Consider the following 23,450-nt stretch of genomic DNA (forward strand, 5'->3'; position numbering starts at 1 on the left):
TGACAGCCAGTATGACATGGACAGGGAGGGAAAGAGCATCTTCATTTCCCTTAGAGGCCTTACCACGGGGCCATGCTGGCAGGAAAACTTAAAAAAGCATGCACAGCCCATTCTACAGCAGTTATCTGTCTAAAAAGTGCTCCCAAAATCCGAGGACTTGGATTTCTGAAATGTTACAGTGATGGTGTGTTTACCTTGTCCCCTGTGCATGCACCTCACACTGACAGCATCACCATTTTAAACACAAACAAACCACAAGCAATTTCTGTTACCAGTAGCACTGAGGGTCACATAGAGTAAGTCTAGACAATGCAAATAATTGGGTAAGTTAAAGAGATACTAGTTATTAATTAAACTATCACAAGAAGGCATTATTCAAAGACTTCAAGAAAGAGTAGAAATGAATAGTTGTCCCAGATTGTAACTGCACTATAACCAACATATACATTCTTTTGGGTGGAAATAAGCTATATATGGAGATTATCTTATATAAAACGGCCGGCACAGTTGTGCATTGCCAGTTTTACAGCTAGTGAAATAGTTTAGGGAATAATTTATTGTTTATGTAGAAATTTTTCCAGTTACTTTGTTACACAGAATTTTGTGTATTTTGTGTATTACATAGGTATTTTTTAAAGTTCACAATATAACTTGAAGCATATAGAGCTGTCTGGTTTTTTATGGATTTGTGTCTTGAAATTTACATCATGTGTTATAACTCCTTGGTGTCTAAAATGGGCATTTTTCTGAAGCATTTTTTAACTTCAGGCAATATTGAGGCATCTGTTTCCATTAAGAATTTTTAAACACTCTATGCCCAAACCAAACTTAGTTTTGGCCAGCAGTGGGTTCAAAAAGTTGTTACAGTAGAAATTCACTCCTAGTCCACATTTGTGTCCTACAAGGATACCAGGTTTAAATTCCTACATTTATTTGTTTAACTTTGCATGAATTAATCTGTCCTCTAATCTACTGGGTATATTGTTTTAAAGTAATTGAAAATGGAGCATGAAGAGACATGTCATATGTCACAAACTGAATATATCTCAAAATAGGCAAAGGGTCATTTGACAGTATTGTGTGTCTTCTTGCTTTATATCAGGTGTATGCTCAAATCAAGAATTCTATGTGGGGGAGGGGCTAGTGTCTAATGAACATTTTGTAAGTAGGTCCATTTATATAAAGTAAGATGCAAACTGTAAGTAATATTCAACAAACTGTATTTCATATGATATAGAAAGTTTAAATCCTTTTCCACAAAGACAATGGGGTATCAGACAATCTGTGTACTCTGACAAAGAGCTAGCCTGTCAGAGACTTCCTTCTGGGAACTATGGATTAATCACATCATAGCCCATGCTTCAGCATTGTTTCCAGATCTTTAATCATCTACTGATTTGAATTTACATTTTAAAATACATATGTCATATTTTATGATTATAAGCTTGCTGTGGGAATTAATTCAAAAGACCATAACATGATAATTGCATGATTTCAGAATAAAATACTGTTCAATATTCAAACTTAGTGGTTGAAGCTGATTTGATTTTCAAAAATCAAAACAATTCAATAGGCAATACACAAAGCACAAAAATCTTAGACGAGCAGCTAAATGGTCAATTAAGTTATAAAATAGATACCATTCAAAACAGAGTCATAAATTTTCGAAACCTCTTATATCTCTTAGGTCTCAAGGATGTTGTATTACCTATTGCTGTGTACAACCTTTAAGTTAATGGTTATACAGAATGAGGCATTTTCTGGTCAGCAAGGGAATTAGTTATGTTTAATTGGTTTCCTGGTAATCTGTTTTGTGATATTTTCCTTCAAGGCTAAGCTAATCAGTAGACAAAAAAATCCTCCTACCCACCAGCAAAGACTGGAGAGAACCTTTGTTTTGTGGGAAGAGCAGAACAGCTGCAGCTATGCTTATTTCCTAAGAGTTCTGGCAAAGCACTGTAGAGGAGTGCTGCATTGACAGGCAGGAGTTGCTGCTTCGATCCCTTCCCCCAGGGAAGATGAGATACAAGGTGAGTAATGAGAAATGTTCAAGTGAAGCCTTCAGTGCAGAAGGACCGTCTGTGGCAGTCGATGCCTGCACATGCAGTTATTGATAATCACGCAAACCCCCACAGAATTTCTGGACAGCTTGCTTAAAATATTAAAAAGTAACTCAGGATCGATAATTTATTTTTTTTTTTAACCTGGATTTGCCAGACGCTGTCTCGCAACGCTGCGGCCAGGTCCCTTCTGCCCTTCCTGACACCGGCAGATGTCACAAAGACCAAAACAGGCACGGACAACAAAATGAGCTTTTAAGCTACATGTATCTCACCAGCTCTGCGCACCAGATGCAATATTTAGTCCTTCTAAAACACAGCACGTGCTGTGTTTTCCCATCTCTCTGAATTATTTTCCGAAAGTTTTTTCCCGTCCCTCCTCAGTTTCCCAGGGAAGCAGGCCGGCGCCCAGCGGCGCGATCCCACCTGACTTCCTTCCACCGCCTGTATGGTGCCGGCCCGCACCCTCTGCTCCAACGGGGTGAAGTGTCACCAGTAATGAGAGCACGGTCGCTGTCCCGTGGGGTGTGGGGGACACTGTTGAGGAACACTGCTTAGTCTCAGAACACTGCCTGGTCTCAGAATTCCTGTCTGTTCCCCCAAGCTATCTGAAGCTTCGCTAATGCACTATTATCAGTTCGTATTTGCCTTTCTGCCGTGCTATAAAGCTATCACAAAGGCCGAGGACAGGAGTAGCAACACGTGAGATTTCCACACAAGCGATCTAAGACCAAGTAATTTCTCCCTCTTTATCTCTTTTAACACTATCGCTGCCTGCCGGGACACTAAGAGTACTAGCGGGGCACTGATGGCATTGTCGCTGTCCTCTGGGACACAGGGGAGCCACTGGAGGGACGGGTACTGGGAACACTCTGGAGCACGGGAAGTACCGGGGGTGCTGCTGCTGAGCCCTGGGACACGGGGGAGCAGCGGGAAGCGCTGGGGACGCTGTCACTGTCCCCTCACGGCGGGGGTCGGCCCCGCACCCCTCACAGCGCCCGGGGGGCCAGGCGCGGGGACATCCACCGCGCGCCGCCTACGTGCCTCGCGCCCCGTCCCGCGCGCCACCAGGAGCCGGGGCGGGGCCAAGCAGGGGCGGGCGGGGGGGGGGAGGGGGAGAGAGAGAGATGTCTCCTCTACGCTTGCGCAGGCGGCCCTCGCCGGGGCGCGGGGCGGGGCAGGCGGGCACGGCGCGCTGTGCCCCGGTTGGCCGGGGAGGGCGCAAGCGCCGGGGATAGCGCTCAGGCCCCGCTCCCATGAGGGGCGGGTACCCGGCGGCGCAGCTCGCTATTGGCGGGGCGGGCGGCTGCGCGCGGGGAGGGCGGGGCGGCGGGCGCGGCCGGGCCATGTGTGCCGGGCGCCGCCGCAGAGCGGCCGGAGCCGCCGCCGGCAGCGCCGCGCCCGCGTCGGGGAGCGGCGCAGAGCCCGGGAGATGTTCTCTTCTTCGGGCTTCCCCTGCGGCCGCCTCCGCCTCGCCGGCCGGGCGGCAGCTCGCCGCTCCCCGCTGCTCTGCCCGCGGATGGCGGCTTCCTCCGCTCCCTCCGCTCCGCCGTGGCTGCCGCTGCTCGGCGGCGCCCACCGGCGCCTACTCGCGCTCGGCGGGCTGAGCCCCTCCGCAGCGGCGGCGGCGGCGGCTGGGCGGGGGGCGGCGGGGGCCGCGCCATGCGGGTCGGGGGCGGCGGGGGGCGGGTTCCGGCCGTCGCGTGTGGCGGTGGTGGTGAAGACGACGCGGTACGAGTTCGAGCAGCAGCGGTACCGCTACGCCGGGCTCTCTGAGGAGGACCTGAAGCAGCTGGTGAGCGGCGGGAGGGGCCGGCGGTCCCGGACAGCGAGGGCGTTGCCGCGGGGCTGTAGCACGGTCGGAGGGTACCCAGGCTGATGCCCGGCTCCGGCGAGGGATGACCGGGGTGATGCCCGACTTCGGAGAGGTTCCCGGGGTGGTACCCGGCTCCAGGGGCGCCTCCGGGCCGCTGTGTCCGAGTGTCCCCGGTGCTTCCCCGGGCCTTGGTGGGGCGGAGCCGGCGGCTGTGGAGGGGAGCGGGGTTGCGGCCGCTGTCCCCGGGCTCTGCCCCTGCTGCCGGCGGCTCTGCCCTCCCGTCGCTTCCCTCCCCGGTCCCCGATCCCGATGGAGCCGCCGAGCGGCACGGCCTGGAGAGGGGCACGAGTGGCGGCGCTGGACATTCGTCGCTTGCAGGCTGCCGAGAGACTTGTGTAGTAAGCGTGTTTGGGTTTTACCCTCGGAGGGATTCCAGTGGCCCTCAGCAAACTGCAGTCTTTTACTTACTGTATGAAGTATAAACATTAGAGAAGTGCATGTTGTGGAAAGCACAATGTTGCAGAAAATCCCCTCTGTGTCTTAGCATGGACTGATTTGCATTTCCTCCGTTTTTTTGCCTCACATCTTCACTCCATCCTTACATATTTTCCTCCGTTCAGACAGCCACATCTCTCTCAGATCCACCCTTCTTGTTACAGTTTTTAGAAAAGCATTTTTCTTTAGTCTCTAAGAAACCTGTAATGTAAAGGTCCATTACTGAAGGTATACTGAGGAAACCAAGTGTCTCTGAGAGTTGATATGTGTACCCAGTGTCTTGTTGTCTTCATTTCCATCATGCTTAGTGACATCACTCATTTCTCCCTTTAGCCGGTGGCTGTCTTCCAGTGTTCACGTGCAACTGGTGGGCTGAAGGATGGTACCTGCAGGAGTTACTTTGGCTGTCAGCAGTCTGTGAAGTCCATGTCATGAGATTTTTATGCCTTTATTTTGGATAAATCCATTACATTAATTTGTCCACAGATTCGTTTGTGTCTGTCAAGTCTTTGGTCTCTTACAACTGGAAATATTTTAAATCTCCGTTACTTTGCAATGTTTGGACTAAACTGGTACATGTGCTTAACTTATGTGGCAAGGACAAATGGCTGCATGGCCTTGCTTTGTAAAGAATCAGGGATAAAATGTTCAGTATCTACAGCAATGTCTTTGTGCTTCATTTGGTCTTCTACCTCCTATGGAATTCCTGTCCAGACATTTTTTACATGTTTTGTATAGCTGTGTAGTTACAGTTCAACAAGTTGAATGTCAGTCTGTGTTAATTCTTGTGTAGCTTCCTGTTGCTGAGGTGTCCCAGTACTTCCTTTCATACACTGGTTAGGGGGAAAAAAGGTGTCTTATAGCTCAGCTGTAAGACTTTTTATTGTCATTTAGCTATTTGTGAGAAATTATTTCTTGTTGTTGAGTACAGAGGTTGTCCTCAGTGTGCAGTTAAGCCCAGGAGAAGCAGACCGGGTTTGTTTGGTCACTTTTCCCTAACTGCTTCTGTACAGGCAGGACTGGGACACTGAATCAGTGAGCAGCATTGCACATCCCTTAAGGTGCTCATGACTGGATGGTGTGGTAGCTGCAGTTTCTTTTTTTGTGAGAATGCATATTTTGCATGATTGGTAACCTTTATTGCCCTCAGTATGCATTTTTAAAGAAGTAACTGTGAACTCGGTGATTATAATGGTTGCAGAAACACCCTAAAGTTTGTCCTTTTTGGTATTTGTGACAGTTCCAGAATTTATTTTCTAGGACTGGTGCTTTTTTAATATCTACCTTTCCCCTTAAAATACTGCCTTGTGAGGAATTGTATCAATAAAAGTTGGTGTCGCCAGGTAGACAAAGCCCAACTTGCCTAACTATGTGTGTAGCAATATTGAGTTAAGCTCCTGCTGTATGGGCGGGAATACAAAGATTTGTGCAAGAGCACATTGAAAAGGTCTTGCAGAATTTTTTGAAACAGAAAAAAGAGAGTAAAGGAATTACCCTTGCTGCCCATTTCTTTTATAGCTAACCTGTAAACATTTCGGTATTTGCGTTTTGCTGTGACTCTGGTCTCAGTTCTTTTTTCCTCAGACTGAGTTAATGGCACCCTCACCGAATATGTTACGTGAAGTTTCAGAAGACTCTTATCCTCACCGTTGGGGAGATCATTTGTAGCTGAGTGGTTGCTGTGAAGTGTCCTTCCCCCACAGCGCCATTGTGGGCAGCTTGGGAACAGGATGCATTTTGCTCCCTGGTGTTAGCTGCGATCCGTGTTCTCTGTGTCTCTGTTTCTCCTGGGGAGACTTTGGAAGCTGCTCCAAGGCAGCTGATCTCAGAAATGAGCTCAGGCTCGCTGTCTTTGGGTTTGCAGCTCAGTTGAAGGGCCACACAGAAGGCAGGGTGAGAGTTGAGTGCATATGAAAGCCTCAGGCTGGGATACAGGTGAAGAGTGAAAGCAAAAGAGCACAGGAATGGTTTGGCTCCTGTGATGCTCCGAGCTGCTGGCTGACCCAGACCTGTTGGTGGTGGGGGTTGCACCAGAGGGGGCTCAGGCTTGGGTGATCCTGGAGGAGGCTTGTAGTGTAAGGGAGAGCACGGTGCTGTTATCCTCTGTCATGGACCTTCAGATGTCCAGATACTGGCTATCTGAAATACAGAAATTCAGTTTCAAGGCAATGTTGGAGGTTTAGATTTGAGCAGCCATACCTGGGCTTGTTGCCTTGCCTGTTGTGAGCAGAAGAGGTGTTTGCAAGTTTCTAGAAGATAGCTGATGTCTGTACTTGGAAACTTCAGATATCAGTACAGCACAATGAAAATTGGAGGCTTAATCAGTTCTGCCTGATCACCAAGACAGAGAGCAGTCCTGAAGGTAGCTGTTTCAATCAGTGTGTTTATGTATTGAGGGTGAATATGCAGGAAGTAACTTAATGCAGACATGATGGTGCCTTTGGGCACTCATCTTAATGAAATGAGATTTGTTTCATGTTTAAGGAGGCTGAAGATGAATCATTGGCATATGTCAATAAGTACTAAAATATTATACAGGTCATAGTATATGTCTTTATCTATGATATACACAGTATAAATCACAGTATCCTGCAAGAAGCAGAATACCGGTGATGGAGGTGACTGGCTGACATTTCTTATAAGCCATAAACGCCCCGGGCACCTGTAGCTTAAACCCTTCTGTGGCTTTACTTTTGGATGCTAAGTGAGTTGTATTATACAAACACTATGAAATCTTGCAAAGTCAAAGCTGCAGGGTCACAATTCCAGAACTCAAATATTCTTTCTCTGTGCAGACAGAGATAGGAGAGGTAAAGAAGCAGTCCAGATAGCAGAAGAGCAAAACTAATGGTGGAAAGATGGAGAGCAAGGGCTACTTTTACAGGTCTACTAAATGCTGTCTTTGCTTTATGAAATTTAAAGGGCTGTTGGATTTCTAAAACTTGCAGTTACCAACTCTAAGTTATACTAATCTTTCTCCCAAGTCCCTGCTAACTGTTTGCCTACCAGAAGTTACAGCAATTTGCATTTCTTGTGACCTAGCTTACTGGGATTGGCATCTAAATATGACTAGTTACAAAAATGAATGATCCAGTCAACTAGTACTGAAGGCTGCTGCATGTTCTGTTTATTTCACCCTCAGTAAATCCATGCAGAGGAACCACTGCTGTTGTCCTTACATAAACTAAGAGAATATAATGCCCCAGTAATAGAGCTTGTTTCCTGACTTCTGGGTTTTGTTTTGTTTGATAGTGCAGATGTGATAGGTTGCTGACTTCTCACAGCTGTAAGGTATTTAGGGAAGGTGAAAATGTTACCTGTACAAATACATTTCGTACACAATTCTAATTATCTTTGAAAATATCTAACATAATGAAAAGTTATGTTTGTCTTGGTGTTAGTTGGAAGGAGGTCGTTCAGTGTGGTCTAGAGTTGATATTCTGTTGTGGCTTGTTTATGAGTCTTTATTTGGAGCAGGAAGGCAAGTTGGAGGTTTGGAACAAGTTTTGACTCTTTTGGACCACTGCAGCTAATTGCTAGGGGTGGTAATCTCAGTGATGTGAAGTTCATACAGCTTTATAGAAAACTGGTGTCTGGGTAGGGAAGAGGTAACCTGTTGTCAGGATATTGTCTCCCCTGAATGCAGTCAATATGAACTTGCACAGGTGATGCATGGGGCAGCAGCAACATCCTGGGCAGGGCTGGCCAGGAAGGAAGGAAGGAGTGTTGCCCAGCAGGTAGGTGAGCTTCAGCTGGGGCTCCTGTTGTGTGCAGAGCTGTGGGTGGGGTCTGGGGGATGTGTGCAGCAGGACACTGTCCTCCCGCCCTCCTGCTCCTAATTTAGATGTGTACAGCCAGTTGTTGCTAGTCCATGCAGTAAAGTTTTCACGCCTCTTAGAAAATTCCTTCTTGTGGGAAATGTACTGTTTTACCTCTAACTTGATAGGTGATGGATTTTTGGTTTTGGTTACAGAAAAAATTCTCTGCTATTTTTTATATTAAATAGTATCCCTTTCAGTATCACTTCTGAATTACTTTTCCTGAGTACTAGTGTTACAGGCTTGTAACTCTCGTACCACCACCTGAAGATACAGTTTTGGAAAATATCCAGGCATTTTGTTCTTAGATTTTGTTCTGGTTTAGAAGACTGTGCTTCAATGCTGATGACTGTGATCCTCTCAAACACTTACTTAGAAAGTAGTCAGATATTTTCAGAATACTGAGTTTTGCAAATGCAAAGAAGGCAGCAGAATGAAAAAGCACTATGCAAGCTTCAAAGTTCAACTGAATTGTAATTTTAAAATGAAATCTAGTAATTTAGTAGACAACTAAAAAAAAGTTGCTTTTCTGAAAATCAGTAAGTATGAGGGCAGTTAACCCTGTGTCCTCTTGTGGATCCATATGTACAGGGTATATTTAAAGTAGTATTTTAAGTAAAAACTTCCTTAATGAATGAGGTGATACTGTGAAGTTTTTCATTATTCTGTTGAATTCAGACTGCCATCTCTTCTTACCTTGTAATGTGAATTTTTTCAGTGGATGTTCTTTTACAGAGCACATAAAGTGTTTTAAAGCTGTTAGGACTCTACTATTCTCTACCTTATCCTGAAAAAAGGGAGAAGTACTAACTCCCTTTAGTGAATTGAAGCATACAGAATTCAAGACACAGTTTATATTCCACTAGGATTACATAAAGCTAAAGACTTCTTTTTTTCAGAAATAAAATTTTTGAACTAATCCACTGGAAACTGAGATGTGTGCAAATGCTTTTCAGGTTACACGAACATGGTGTTCCTTTGTTTATCTTTACCTTTGAAATTTGATATATTTGCATCAGTGTTAAGTCACTGTACTGGCATCTGCTTTATTAAATTGTTCCTCCCATGTTATTATTCTAAGAGGGGTCTGGAAAATGATGGAAACAATTAAATGTGATGGAGTAATTGTTTTTTCCATACAATTTGTTTTTCCAGTATACCATTCAAGTATACTCAGTTGCATATAGCAAATAGATATAAAAGTAGGGCATTTCAGTGTAATTCACTTAAATTTAACTTCTGGGACTGTATCACCAATCATACTATGCTGTATACAGCTGAAGAAGGCTACTTCGTGGAAGTGACTTTAATGCTGGCTTTAAGTACTTCATTAGTTTTGATTTACAGCATCATGTTGGTGTTGTGCTGTATTAATGAGAATGATTGAATTGCCTGGATTACACAGGTTTTTTTAGAAATCTTTTAGTGAAGAAACCAGTTACCACTGTTTATAGTTAACAAAACAATTTGCTCTGCCTTAGCCTTTGAATTGCAAACCACTATGTGTACTCCTCACATGTGGTTAAAATGACAATAATGCTTTAATGTGGTGGATGAACAATTAGAAAGCAGTTCATGGCATTTTAACTTTTTTTCATGTATGCATCAAACTCTTGTCCTTAAACAGCATTTCTGTAAAACTTCAGGAACATAATGTTGCAGTTAAATCAGCTATTACAGAAGTAATGGTTTATAAAATGCTACAATATCTATACTTCATAGTCATTATTCTACATAATAGATACATTAGAATACATTAATGTACAGCAGCATTTGAAGGCTTGCTGTGATGGTGTAATGGAAGTGAGGGGTCTAAATTACTGAAGAAGAAAGTGAGGAAAATATAAGGCAAAAATATTCCTAGCTGAAGTAGTCCTCTGGATTTCTGCAGTGTGGGGGGTGGTGCAGTAAACTGCTGAAAACGTAGCAAATAGCCAGGAACAATACTGGCAAAAATACCGAGCAATTGACAGCAAGTTAGTAAATCAGTCCTAGTCAGGTAACTTCAGCCTTCTGGCCTTTCTTGTGTGGTAAGAAGTGACTTACTGCATTGGTTAACTTAGCACATTTTTTTGAAAGCAAGTTGCTAGAGCCTGTATAATATGTAATAATCCTGGGAAGGGTGGAAGAATTGGATTTAATGCTATGGCTTGCAGCTCAACAGCAGTTTGTATTGGAAAACGTGATTTGTGTTCCAGGCCTTATGGGAGACTTAAACCTGAGCCTTGGTACTTCTGATCCACTGTCGGAGCTTATTTCAGGAACCTGATTGGTTTCTCTGGTGCTTACTCATTATTAAAGCCTTCCTGTAAACAATGCATTTATGGATTTTTATGGATTTAATTTTTTTAGCTAATAAATGATCAGAAGCCAGTGCATTTGAAGTTCACTCAGAACCTGCAGCTGCTCACTGGGACTGGTTGTAAGGTTCACTTTAGAGAGAGTTTCAGAGCACTTGTGCAAGTGTGAATGAGCTAGACTGCAGGGCCTTAAAGGAGCTGGGTGTCCCAAAATGGGTTAATCCACTGTATTACTGTACATTGCAATTGCAAACTGTACTGCCAACAGAATTCTGCTGAAACTGGCCCTGTTGATAGCAAAAGGTTGAGGGTATTGGGTTTGTGTGGCCGGGTTTTGGTAGTGAGGAGGACTGCAGCTGTGGCTCCTGTAAGAAGCTGCCAGAAGCTTCCTCCATGTCTGACAGCTGATGCCAGATGGATCTAAGATGGACCCTCAGCAGCACAGGTCAAGCCATTTAGAGATGGTAGTGTCATCTCAGTTGGTAATATATTTAAGAGGGGAAAAAAATTACTGTGCAAATGTAATTGCTCTCAGAGATGAGAGTGTGAGAGGAGCAGCTCTGCAGACACAGGTCAGTGAAGGAGGAGGGGCAGGAGCTGCTCCAGGCCCCAGAGCAGAGATTCCCCTGCAGCCCCTGGTGCAGCCCTGGGTGAGGCAGCTGTGCCCCTGCAGGCCCTGCAGGCCCAGGGGGGAGCAGAGATTCCCCTGCAGCCCCTGGAGGAGCCACAGCAGAGCAGCTGGGTGTGCCTGAAGGTGGATGGGAAGCCTGTGCTGGAGCAGGCTCCTGGCAGGAGCTGTGGCCTGTGCAGAGAGCAGCCCCTCACTGGAGCAGGCTCCTGGCAGGAGCTGTGGCCTGTGCAGAGAGCAGCCCCTCACTGGAGCAGGCTCCTGGCAGGAGCTGTGGCCTGTGCAGAGAGCAGCCCCTCACTGGAGCAGGCTCCTGGCAGGAGCTGTGGCCTGTGCAGAGAGCAGCCCCTCACTGGAGCAGGCTCCTGGCAGGAGCTGTGGCCTGTGCAGAGAGCAGCCCCTCACTGGAGCAGGCTCCTGGCAGGAGCTGTTACCCCAGTGTGGACCCACAGTGGAGCAGCCTGATCCTGAGGGACTGTACCCTGTGCAGGACCCAGACTGGCGCAGTTTGTGGAGAACTGCAGCCCATGGAAAAGAATTATGCTAAAGAAGTTTTTGAAAAATCTCCTGTGGATATCTCCAGCCCCCAGGCTGGAGCAGGGGAAAGAGCTCCTCTAGTTGAGCAGAGACCAAAATGACTTGAGACAAACTGACTATATCTCCCATGCTTATGTCCCTATTCTGCTGATGGGAGGAGGAGGGAGAGCTGGGACAATTGGAGGGATGGAGGGAAGGTGTTTTTAATATTTGTTTTACTTCTCATTGTCCTGCCCTGATTTTGATTCATAATAAATTCAGTTGATTTCCAAAAGCTGAGTGTATTTAGTCTGTGATGGTAGTAACTGGTGAGTATTCTCTTCCTGTCATTATCTCAACTTTGAGCCTTTCCTTGCATTTTCTCTTTCCTATCTCATTGTGAAGGGGTTGTGATAAGAGCAGCTTTGGTGAGCAACTGGCATCCAGCCAGTCAGGGTCAATGTGCAACATTAAGTCAGTGACTTAGCAAATGTTGTTATTGAATAAGTCTGGAATTTTTCAGTAAATACTTAAATTTGACCAGGTTTTTTTTTCTAAATACGGTTACCTTACTGTCTTGAGTCTTTATCTATAGCCAAACTATATGACATCTGATAATGCATTTACTATTTCTAGTGCAAGAACAATTAGACCACATTTCCCCTTTTAAGAAGTCAGGCAACTTCTGTGAAAGGAGTAATATTAAGGATCTCTCTCAGACTGTCTTCACAGAAGAGGTTCTCCAGCCCTCTGATCATTGTGTCTCTCCTCTGGGCTCACTCCAGCAAGTGCCTGTCCCTGTGCTGGGAGCCCAGGGCTGGATGCAGGGCTCCAGGTGGGTCTCAGCAGAGCAGAGCAGAGGGGCAGAATCCCCTCCCTGCCCTGCTGCCCACGGGGCTCTGGGTGCAGCCTGGGTCCATGGCTGGTCTCAATCCCTTCATCCCACAGCCAGTATTGGTACTGCCCCAGCCCGAGTGCAACCCCTTGCATTTGGCCTTGTTGAATTTTGTGAGGTTTGTACAGACCCAGCCCTCAAACCTGTCAGGGTCCTATGGATGATGTCTCCACTCTCCGTGTATCAACTGCAACACACCTTGGTGTTGTCTGCAAATGTGCTGTCACTGGTGTAAATACAGCCAAGTACAAATGGTACTTACTTTCTGCTATAAATCGAGGGTAGGTGTGCTGTGCTTACTGTGAGTGTCATGTCCAAACCTGGATATCTGTTGTGTGCAACCACCAAATTCAGCTCCCCCGTCACTTCAGCTGATGGCTGGTAAAAATGCTAACCATTCAGCATTGTGGTTCAAGCTTGCTCTGCCTGCCCTAGGAGACCCTTTTCTGTGGGACACTTGAAATGTGTCTCCAAGGTACAGATTCCTGTTGGGCAAGTTCTGCTAAGGCTAGCTCCTCAGCTTATCTGTTTTATTGTTGGCATTTTATTATCTAAGATTCAGAAGCTGCACCATGCTTTAATCCTATGTACTTGTATGTGGATTACTTTTGAAATAGAGAAGCTTAATATTTCATTAGAGCTCCTAAGAAATCCAGAAGTTTAGTGTGTGCCTGACCTTTTAGGAAAATTGCATTTGTTTTTAGCATGACAGATCAAGCTTTGTCTTAACTAGTTAGCACCAGAACAGGGTAATTACTTGCCTGTAGATTGACAGTCTGACTTTGATAATTAAGGAAGTTTTGATTGAGTTAGTCAGGAATGCTAAGGGAAGTGTATGGCTTGAAGCATGTCCTTTATTCAAAGCTGTTCTAGTTCTAACGTTAATGTATTGAGAAAAATATTTTTTCTATAAGTCTGTCAAAATCTTGTTTCTTTTAAGCAGAGTAAAAACTGAACACTAACTATGTCTGTACTTGGGACACATGGTTAAATCTCAAGGGACAGTTTCTGAAAATACAGGACTTGAAGTGCCATACTCTGCTTAGAAACAGATTGTTATGTTAGTGCTCATTGTATTTTTATCTTGAGGTTAAAATTCACATTTTTGCTATTCAGCTGTTGATCTCTAAATCTGTTTGTATTATTTTGTGGTTCTTTCTGTAGAAATCAGGTAGATTGTAAAGCAGTGATCTGTTCTTGTTTTCCAGCTGGGGTGCATGTGTGGGCAAGTTCATTGTGGAAATTTGAGAGAGTAATTGTTTCTAGATCTATGCTTTTTGTTGTTAGGGTTTAGGGGGTTTTTTGGATTTGTTTTTTTTTTCTTCTTTCTAGTCAGTCATTTAGTTTAACTCCTCAATGACCAACACTTGTAAAACAAGGGATTGGTATTAACTCCATCCTGGTGCAGTTTAAGACTGCATGACGGTTAGGGCTGTAAATTAAGCGTAAGCCTAGTAATGAGGGTATATATGCATACACATAAGGCCAAAGTACATTGGAAAAGTTCCATTTAACCTTACTGGATAAGTCCAGAGGAGGACCAGAAAGATGGTCACGAGGCTGGAGCACCTCTCCTGTGAGGACAAGACAGTTTGAGCTGTTCAGCCTCAAGAAGAGAAGGGTCTGGGGAGAGCTTAGAGCAGTACCTGAAGGGACTCCACAGGAAAGCTGAAGAGGGACCTTTTGTCAGTGAGTGTATTGATAGGATGAAGGGAATGGCTTTAAGCTGAAAGAGGGAAGATTAGCAGCTTAGTTGTTAGGAAGGTAGTGAGGCTTAGGCACAGGTTCCCCAGAGAACTTGTGAATGCACCATCTGTCAAAGTGTCCAAGTTTGGTTTGGATGGAGCTCTAAGGAACCTGGTCTAGTGAAAGGTGTCCTTCTCTGGAACAGGGTGACTGGGTCTAGATCATCTTTAAGGTCCCTTCCAAACCAAATCACACTGTGATTCTGCTAGGATGAGATGCAGAAGGTGCTCAGTTGACAAATTCACTCCAGACAATATCCATGTTACTGTATTGAGAGAACATACTCTTTTATCCTTATGCTTAATAAGCAATGCCAGTAGGTCTCAGTCTTCTCATTTCCCATTTTCTAAATCAAGAGTCATAATCCACATATGTAGACAACAATGGGTATTCTGATGTTACTTGGCTTGTGTTGGCTTCTGTATTTGTGTCTAGAAGGCTTGTCCTTGCTGTGCAGCATTGTTCCTGCAGGGCAAACATTACTAAAGGACAGCAGGCCGACAATTTAAACCAAATTAGTTGGGACTTGCCAGAGGTACAGGCTTAGACTACAGAAGGAAGGCTTATTCTTGCATTTTATTTTGTGTAGTATTAAGGTCAGATTAACAGGCCTAATTCTAAATCAAAGATTTCTCCAAAGGGAGAAGAGCTTGAAAGTTGTCTTCATGCAGAATCTAATACCTCTGTGCCTTTTTGAGGAGTCAGTTGATAAAAGCCAAGCTGGCATAGGTTTGGGGGCCTGTTTTATGATTGGGCTTGAGAGCCAGGCTGTCCTTGTGCTGTCTGTACATCCCAAGTGTCTTCAAGGCTCTTTAAGGAGATGATCATGCACACAGCAACTGGACTGCCTGATCTTTGTCTTCAGCTCTTTTGAAATAAAAAGCAGGCGCTGCTCTCAGTTTGGTCTTACACTTTGCCCTGAGTTCAAACTCCTTTCCAGCAGCAGCATTTGTCATAGTCTTAGAGCGGCACTCTGGTGCTGGATATGAGGCAGGAGCAGAGGCAGTGAAATACAGGTACATCTGTCTGAACACCCTTTTCACTGTGAGGGTGACTGGACACTGGCACAGTTTGCCCAGAGATGGGGAAGACGCTCCATCTGTGAAGATCTAAAGCCATCCAGATCTGGACAGATGGCCCTGTTTGAGCTTGGGGTTGGACCAGAGGTGTGTTCTAGTTCAGCCACTCTGTGATTCTGTGCTTCTGACCACAAGGACTGTAGGCACTTCCCTGGTTCTTTGGAGTAGTGGAGTGAGAGCAGCTGCCGATTAGCATTCCTGTTGGATATACTTGACTGTGGTCAGGCTCAGTTGGGCTTCCCTTTTGTCAGTTCTTAGATGAATGAACTTGCAAGTTATCTCTGAACACAGAGAATGAGGCTGGAGATGAACAAACTGTTGTAATCTCTGGAGCCTTTTGCAAATCAGGACAATTTGATAACTCCATAAATGTAGCACGGCCATTTAAACTAAAGGGCCCAATTTTTCATTTTTCTTGCTTAGTAATGTGTGCTTACTTGTTCTAGATCTAATGTCAAAGAGGAGGTCTACACATTCAATGCCTGTTCTACAGTGCTGCTGAAATGGTTCATCCAGTTGTCAGAATACTGATAGTTTATTTGCTGAGCAACCTCTTCTGTTTTCTGAAGCTGTTGATGAAATAATTTAACTCAACTATGGCAAATGTTCTGTTCCATAGCAATGGCGCTGCTCATACCTCTCCTTCCTGGTGATGCCAGGGAAATGCTAGCTGTTGGCTTGCCACTGATGTTGATGGCTTAAAAACCTGCAAATGATCCCACAGAGAATATTACATTGTTATGTTCAGAGATAAAAGCTCTCTTCCATCAAGTTGAAAGATAGCATGCTGATAAATTAGCCAAATAAATGAGCTACATAAAATTGCAAGATGGAGTTTGTGGTTTCTATTTTGTGTGGAACTAACAACAGCCTGAAAAAAGTGTGCTGTTACAGCAGTCTGCTTGTCAGATGCTTGTTTCATTCACTACAGATACTTCTAGAGGAACCTGATTTTAGTAATGGTGTTTTTTGGAAATTGTTTGATTGTGGATTTTTTATTCTTGTGGTAAGGCAAGATGAGTTTGTGCTTTGAATGTGCAGTTGAAAATTCTTTTAGCAAATTACATCTATGCTGCTCAGCAGCAGGTGTCTATGGGAGACAAATACCTCCCTTTTTCCTTTCTGCCTTTTCCTTTCCCCTCCAAGTGGATGATGGGAGGCTGTCAGCAGGCTGGCAATGGTCTGTGCTGTAACTAGCATAGCCCTGTGTAATCTTTCACTCCCCAGAGCCCACAGGGTTCAAGTTCCCAGTGCAACACCATGGACTCTGCAGGCAGGACCAAGAGGTGTCTGGGGTGCACAGGCATTGTAGCTCAGGAGTAGAAACAAAGGATTTAAGTGTGTGAGTCAATTAATGGGACGTAACACCCTGTATCCCAGTAAACCAATGTGAGCAAGCTTTGGAAAAACTTGTAATATTTATCTGGATGTTTTCTGATCATCCACATACCTGTGTCTGTGTGTGATCATGCATAGCTGCCAGGCAGCTGCTGTCTTCCTTTAGTGCTGTTGATGCATCCAGGCGGCCTGTGAGTCTCTATTGAAAGTGTTTTCCTGATCCTAGCTCTAAGACCACCTAAAGATTTTCTTCCTGCAAGTTAAGTGCCAATTGTAAATATACTGAGTGGAACAGCAGTGCAGTTCCAGAGCAAGCAGTTACATCCTTGTCTGTAACTACTTTGGTGCTGAGTCTATCTTCTGTGCTTAGCTCATGGTTGGATGTCTTGACATGAATGGGTGTCAGATGAATAAAGATTTCGTTTCCTGGGTATTGGAGTGTGGTTGACTTCAACTGTCATATCCTGACAGTCCTCTGCCCTTCTCTATGGAGTTGAGAAGTCTATGAAAATGGGATTAGACAAGGCTGTCTGGCACCACTTTCTCTTGGAATGATATAAAACTTTGAATAAAGGCACTTGAATAAATTGCTGGAAGTAGCTGTTCAGCACTTCTGGCACAGATTAATTCCTCTGGACAAACTATAGGAGAAGTTCTGTTTCTCTGCTGATAAATTCGTTTTAACTGTTCAGGGAAAAGGAAGCAGTGACAGTATAATTGTGGAATAGTTCAGGCTAGAAGGAGCATCAGGAGCCTGCTGCTCAAAGCAGAATCACTTTCACTGTGAATGTATTTATAGACTCCTTTTGCTTAATATCCTTTGCACCCTCTTTCTTTCACTTTCTTTATCTCTATGCGCACACATGTTTGGCAGTATCAGCCCCAGATGAGGCCCCCCTGCTAAATAAGATAAGGAACATATGGTGACTGAATTACTCACACAAAAACTTGCTGCCAAACTAATCTGCAACAAGTCAATAATCTCACCTGCCTGCTTATGACCGTATCTATATAAACTGCAAAATGTTTCTGTGGTCTGAAGAGTGTGTTGAGATTAATTAAGTATTCAAATTCTCCATTTTCCAGAAAGGATGAGACTAGAATGCACCTACAGTGTTCGTCTTGTTATTGTTACCAACTTGTTTAACAAATGTGGTGTAAAACCCAGGGAACAGTATCAAATGTATTAGGTAGATTGTCCTTAAGCTTTTTTTGATCCAGAGAAAATGTCACCTTTGTCAGCATTTGGCAGTCTTCCATTTTAGCTCAAATACAATTTGAAGGGTAATGCTGGAAGTGTTTCAGGCGCTGTTTCCTTAATTGTCATTCCTGTTGCTTTTTTTGTCTGTCTTCTCTACAGCACAACTTTGAGCTAACTGGGTGTTTCAACACATGGCAGAAATATACTTAGTGTAACTGTGTGGATTCATGTAGTCTTTATATCAGTTGGCAGATTCAGGAGGAGCAAATGTCTGAAGTTGCATGGAAGTCAATGTAGTATGCTTGTTTGCATATCTGTGATTCTTGAATGCTGTGGCCATTTGATTCACTTAATGAACTAGTCAATATAACTTGACTGCTGTGTACATTGAAATGTAATTAATGGAAGGCTTATAAGAACTTTTCTCTGCTGAGAGAAAATAACCTGCTTTTTTTGTAGGTTCTATTTGCTTTGCTCGAGAGCACTCACTGCACTTCTACAAATTCCATTTCTGTCTTACAGCTTGCCTTGAAGGGATCTAACTATGCTGGTCTACTGGAACGGCATCGCATTCATACAAAAAACGTGGAGCATGTTGTGGACAGCTTACGGTAAGGGTGCATAGGTGGGAGGATGTTGGGAATTTAGCTGACTAGAGACTGGAAAAGTACAAGGCCATGGCTACTTCCAAGTCCTGCACCTGCAAGATAGCATGTCCTTGGGCCTAGCTGAGTATGATAAAGGAGTAGACAGAGAGACGTGGGAAATAGAGAATGTAGGCCCAAAGGAATGAGGAAGAGTTGATGGTATAGTTTAACCAATAGATTGCTTGGCTTACAGAATATTCATAAGCTTATTACTTGCTGTATAAGTGTTTGATGCTTTCTTTAATAAATTGGACCTGTGATGAACCATCTGGTGTCCTGGTCTCCTTCCGTTGACAGGAGGATTTCAGACACAGTGCAAATATCCATGGATCGTGTGAAACAAAAGAAAGCCTCGTGTTACCAATGCCAATAAAATAGGAAAAGAAAGAGAGAGGTGCAGATGAGCAGTCATTCCTGAAAGAGCCGTCATGTGAACTGACTCTGTTCAGTTGACTAGCATGTTCGATTATTGTCTTAAAAATAAGCAAGAAGGTGGTATGTTGAAAGCGAAGGGAGCCAACCCATCTTGTTGTTGATCAGCATCGACTCCGATTTATTGATCAAATCAGCCACTTTATATAACAGTGTTAATTAACTTCATGCATATTGCAAAATTCGAGCTCACAATAGGTTACAGAGAAAACTCTAACCCCTCCTTTTGTTTTACAATACCTGTGGTTTGTTTATTGAAAACAGGACCAGCGTTCTCACTGTGATATGAAAAGTTCTCAAAACCTTCATATCTGTTCCCAGAGCAGCTATCAGAGAGCCCAAGGACAGAATGTTTTGCCTGTTATGGGAAGACTGTCTGAGAATCCTGCTGTTTATAGAAAAGGTGTCTGAGAACCTAGTTATTTACAAAATCAAGCCTGGGAACTGCTGCTTTACAGCTGCCTTTTACTTTCCCATCAGCTGTATACCTTCATGGCCTCTTTCTTTAAGACATGCTTGAACCAGGCTCTCCACAGTGGTACAGGATTTGTGTGTCAAGTGTTTTTAAGCCAAATATGATTGCAATTACTCCCTACCTGCATGAAAACTTTCCGGAAGGCTGTGACAAGAAACATTACATATTGGAATTCAGACTTTCTCTGAACTTTACAGGAACGAAAGGATAGAAGTTCGTCTTGTTAAGCGTCGAGAGTATAATGAAGAGACAGTTCGGTGGGCAGATGCTGTTATATCAGCAGGAGGTATGACTTTATGGAAAGGAAGTATTTGTTTCAGTATGTTTTCAGAGATATGTTTCTCAAAAATACTTGGCAGTGTTTGAAGCAACTGGAAATAATGCACATTCTGAAAACAAATTGCAAATCTGATTGTCAGAAAATCTGACAAAAAGCAGTGGTTGTCACCATCTTGTCTACCTCTAGTACCTAAAATTGTAGCCCATGGAAGTGAACCCCAGTGCATGGCCACTTGAAAAGTTTTTCATGTGTGAAACAATATAAACTGCTGAATTTACTATAGTTTTCAACTAAAGAGGATAAAATTCTTGATGTCATGTAATTTTATGTAGCCCTAAAATCTACTCGTTGTTTTTTTGGAATGTGAGGTGTAGACTAACATACTACCTCATGGTCCCCTTGCTCAAACTGTCTTTCTTGCTTTCACACTTAATCCAGTGACTGGCGTATCAAGTTGGATGGTACAGGTAAAAAGTCTGCAGCTTCTGAGCATCTTGTGCCACTGATCAGTGTTTTCCAGATGAACCAACAGAGCAATTAACCTGATTGTTTATCTTTAATATTGGATTGCAGCACTTCATTCAGTGTTGTTTTTTGGGATATGCTGCAAATACAGCCTCATGTTGCTGGGCTCTGACGTAGTGTTCACTCATCTGTGGCAAATAGGCTTGACCACAGCTTTCTCTCTTCCCACTAGTCCAGTTTGCCCTTAGGTAGTCATCACCATGAAGAATGGGTAGAAAGGTTTATTCCTGAAGCATCCTATCAACTCTTGTGGATTTCAGAGAACTTCCCCAAAGTGCCAATTTGTCTTTGGGAAAAATTTTCATGGTTGAGGCAAGCAGCTGGGAGGTGATAATACATCATCTGAGGTTTTCAGAGCTTTATGTCTTTGTGCTGTTCAGAGCTTACATCTTCTTGCAAAGACTGAATGAGGTTATAGTTTTCTTTCTGTTTAACAGACAGGAAAAAATACCAATATCTGCAAAAAACAGTAAATTTAAAGATTTCTAATTCTGAGATTTCTACTTACCCAAGACATCTTTTCCAAGTGTGCCTGTCTGGGGCCAAATAAGACCTTTAAATTGCCTTTTAGGAGGACAACTGGGGTGAAGCTAAAGTCATTGTTTTTATGTGACTCACAGTAACATTTGGTTTTGTTTCCTGTCTCCTGTGGCTTTGTTTAGCAATACTTTCTAAATTTACTTTTGCTAAAGAATTTCTCTTACCTGCTGATAAATGTACAGAAATTCCCATAAATCTCTTTTAAAGCTTGCTTCTGCCACATTCAGTTGCCTGGGCATGTATAGCTGTCAGATAAATTGTTCTTTTTCCAGTCATGTTTGCTATCTCAAATTCAGTTGTCACTACTCTTATTTGATAAGATGTCAGTAGTTTTGTCCTGTTGTATTTTTGTCCAGCTTGCCTGATGTGTTGTTGATATAAACGCACATAATGCTAATGCTGGAGTACATTCTCTTTGGGCTACTAGAATGTGAAGTGAAGCTAACTTTTGATCTGTTTTCTTTGTAGGTGATGGTACAATGTTGTTGGCAGCCAGTAAGGTCTTTGATAAATTTAAACCAGTCATCGGAATAAATACTGATCCTGAAAGGTAAATAAAATTTGGAAAAGCAATGTTTTATTTAATATTAGGCACACTGTGCATCTGTTTTTGTGGTACATGAGGCATACCTGTAGCATTTGGCAGCATAAATGTCTGTTTTAGTGGGTTGTAGATACCAAGGGAATAGTTTGTTTTTTTTAGAGAAGTTTGCACAGGGAGTTATCCTGTCTCACCTGAGGACATTAAGTAGTATTGGACAAGCATGCCTGTGTGCCACAGATGTTCTCACACACCAATGTAACAGCACTTGCAGCTAGTTAATTTGTATTGCTGACCAGAAGTTTGAGGCTAGATTGGCAGTGTAGAACTTAAGAAGAAGGACTTGGTAAAAGCAGTTAACTGTGGTGTCTGAGCACACAAAACCTTAATTTTTTTGTGAAGAAGGTGGATTCAGTAGAGGCTCAGATGAAGAAATTTGTTGTTGTTTCTTGATGTGAACCATAACATACCTCAGAAGATTCCTGAACCAATTGTTGGCACTTAGCTATCCTATTATAAACTCTGCACAAGCTGCACCCACCTGCCCACATCAGTCTTACAGCTCAGTAGGTGCAGTGTGTTAGTATTGCTTGGTTGGTATAACCTTCAAACAGATGGCAAATAAAACTCAGAATTCACCAAGGCTCTGCCTGCTGAGAAGTCCAGATTTAGATTTCTGCTTGTGATGTTTCTGCTTTTTTTGATACTGACAGTTAATTTATTCCTAGTACATAAAGTGGTGGTCAAAATGTTTAATTTCTTTAATACCTTCTCTTCCAAAACTTTTCAAATGCTCTGAGTAGCTATTCTGCATTATCAAGCCTGACTAGTAGGGTTCAAATAGCAAGTGCCTTCAAATTGTCACATACTACTAATGGAAGGGAGCACTGTTTAGTCTTCTAGTTTTGACAAGAGATTCTTTTGTTCTTAGGTATGTTGCTTAGCTGTTCATGTTGCTAACTTGGGTGTAAGTGCAGATAGATTTTTTTCCTCACCTGCCAGGTTTTTTAAGCTTAAATTGCTTAGTATGGTGACAGGAACTACATTAGTGCTTACATACTCCTGCAGGATTATTAGCTGGACAGTTTTTAGGGTAAATGTGGGAGAATTAGCTTGTTTCTGACACACAGACTCCAGGAGCTGAGAGCAGTGTTTTGTTGCTGATGTGGTACTGTGCAAGAACAGTAGAGATTCCTAAAGGTCTAAGAAGTGTAGCTTTGCTAGATGTACCACATAGGGAGATTTTTGTTTTGTTTTCCAAAGGTACCAAATCTGAACAGTAATACTATAATTTTCATTGTCATTTTTTGCTACCAGATCAGAAGGCCACCTGTGCTTGCCTGTGAGATACACATACTCATTTCCTGAAGCACTACAGAAGCTTTATCGTGGTGAGTTCAGGTAGGATTCACTGATCTTTGGTTTTGAAAAACATGGAGAGATTGGGAAACACCTAGCCATATGCAATTCCTAAGAAGCCGCTGGAGCTTAGTAAACTCTTAATGGCTCAAATAGTGAATTCTGTGTAGATGTTTATAATGTTGAAAAATGAGGTTTTTGGTCAAGAGTGAGACTAAAACTGCCAGTTCCAGAAAAAAGTTGTCTGGGATGACATGCAATAAGTGATTTTCACTTCTGACTTAGCAAATTCATAAATGAGGAGCTGCATCCTTGTAAGGGGTATATTGATTTATGTATTTTAGGACTGTCCTGGTTTAGAGCAAATTTTAGATGAAACTTTTGAAGTAGTCTAGAAAGCAAACTCAAACTGCCCCTCCCCCAGCCAGCTTGGAAATAAAATATCTTTCAAGAAAAATGGACAAAACTATTTATTTAACAAGAAAGTACTCACAAACATGAAAAAATGAACAGCATTAAACAATGGGACCTCTCCCTGTTCTGCAGAGATGGCAGACTCAGAGAGAGGGCTTGTCATGGGCTGTAGCTCAGCTCGCTCAGTCTCTCATCCATCCCTGTGGCACTGGAACGCAGCGTCCCAGCCCCGGTGTGAGCTCCTGGTGCCATTCTGGGTGTTCAGGCCTGAGCGGGGCTGATCAGTTCCAAAAAAAGGAGAAGCCACAATCCAGGGAACTTCTCTGCCTAAGCCAGCTAAAAACT

General features: G+C 43.5%; 1 protein-coding gene across 4 annotated transcripts in view; it reads left to right on the forward strand.

The window, feature by feature from the left end:
• The first annotated feature begins 3,492 nt into the window (after window positions 1-3,492).
• Window positions 3,493-23,450, forward strand: part of NADK2 (NAD kinase 2, mitochondrial) — a 32,968-nt gene continuing 13,010 nt past the window's right edge. The window contains exons 1-5 of one of the 4 annotated variants that reach the window (XM_059491966.1): window positions 3,493-3,855; window positions 18,415-18,503; window positions 19,644-19,732; window positions 21,260-21,341; window positions 22,650-22,733. In XM_059491966.1, coding sequence (XP_059347949.1) covers window positions 3,493-3,855; window positions 18,415-18,503; window positions 19,644-19,732; window positions 21,260-21,341; window positions 22,650-22,733 — 707 coding nt within the window. The other 3 variants (XM_059491968.1, XM_059491967.1, XM_059491969.1) reach the window with 3 other exon arrangements.

The sequence above is a fragment of the Ammospiza nelsoni genome, chromosome Z, assembly GCF_027579445.1.
Source record: "Ammospiza nelsoni isolate bAmmNel1 chromosome Z, bAmmNel1.pri, whole genome shotgun sequence".
NCBI classification, from domain to species: domain Eukaryota; kingdom Metazoa; phylum Chordata; class Aves; order Passeriformes; family Passerellidae; genus Ammospiza; species Ammospiza nelsoni.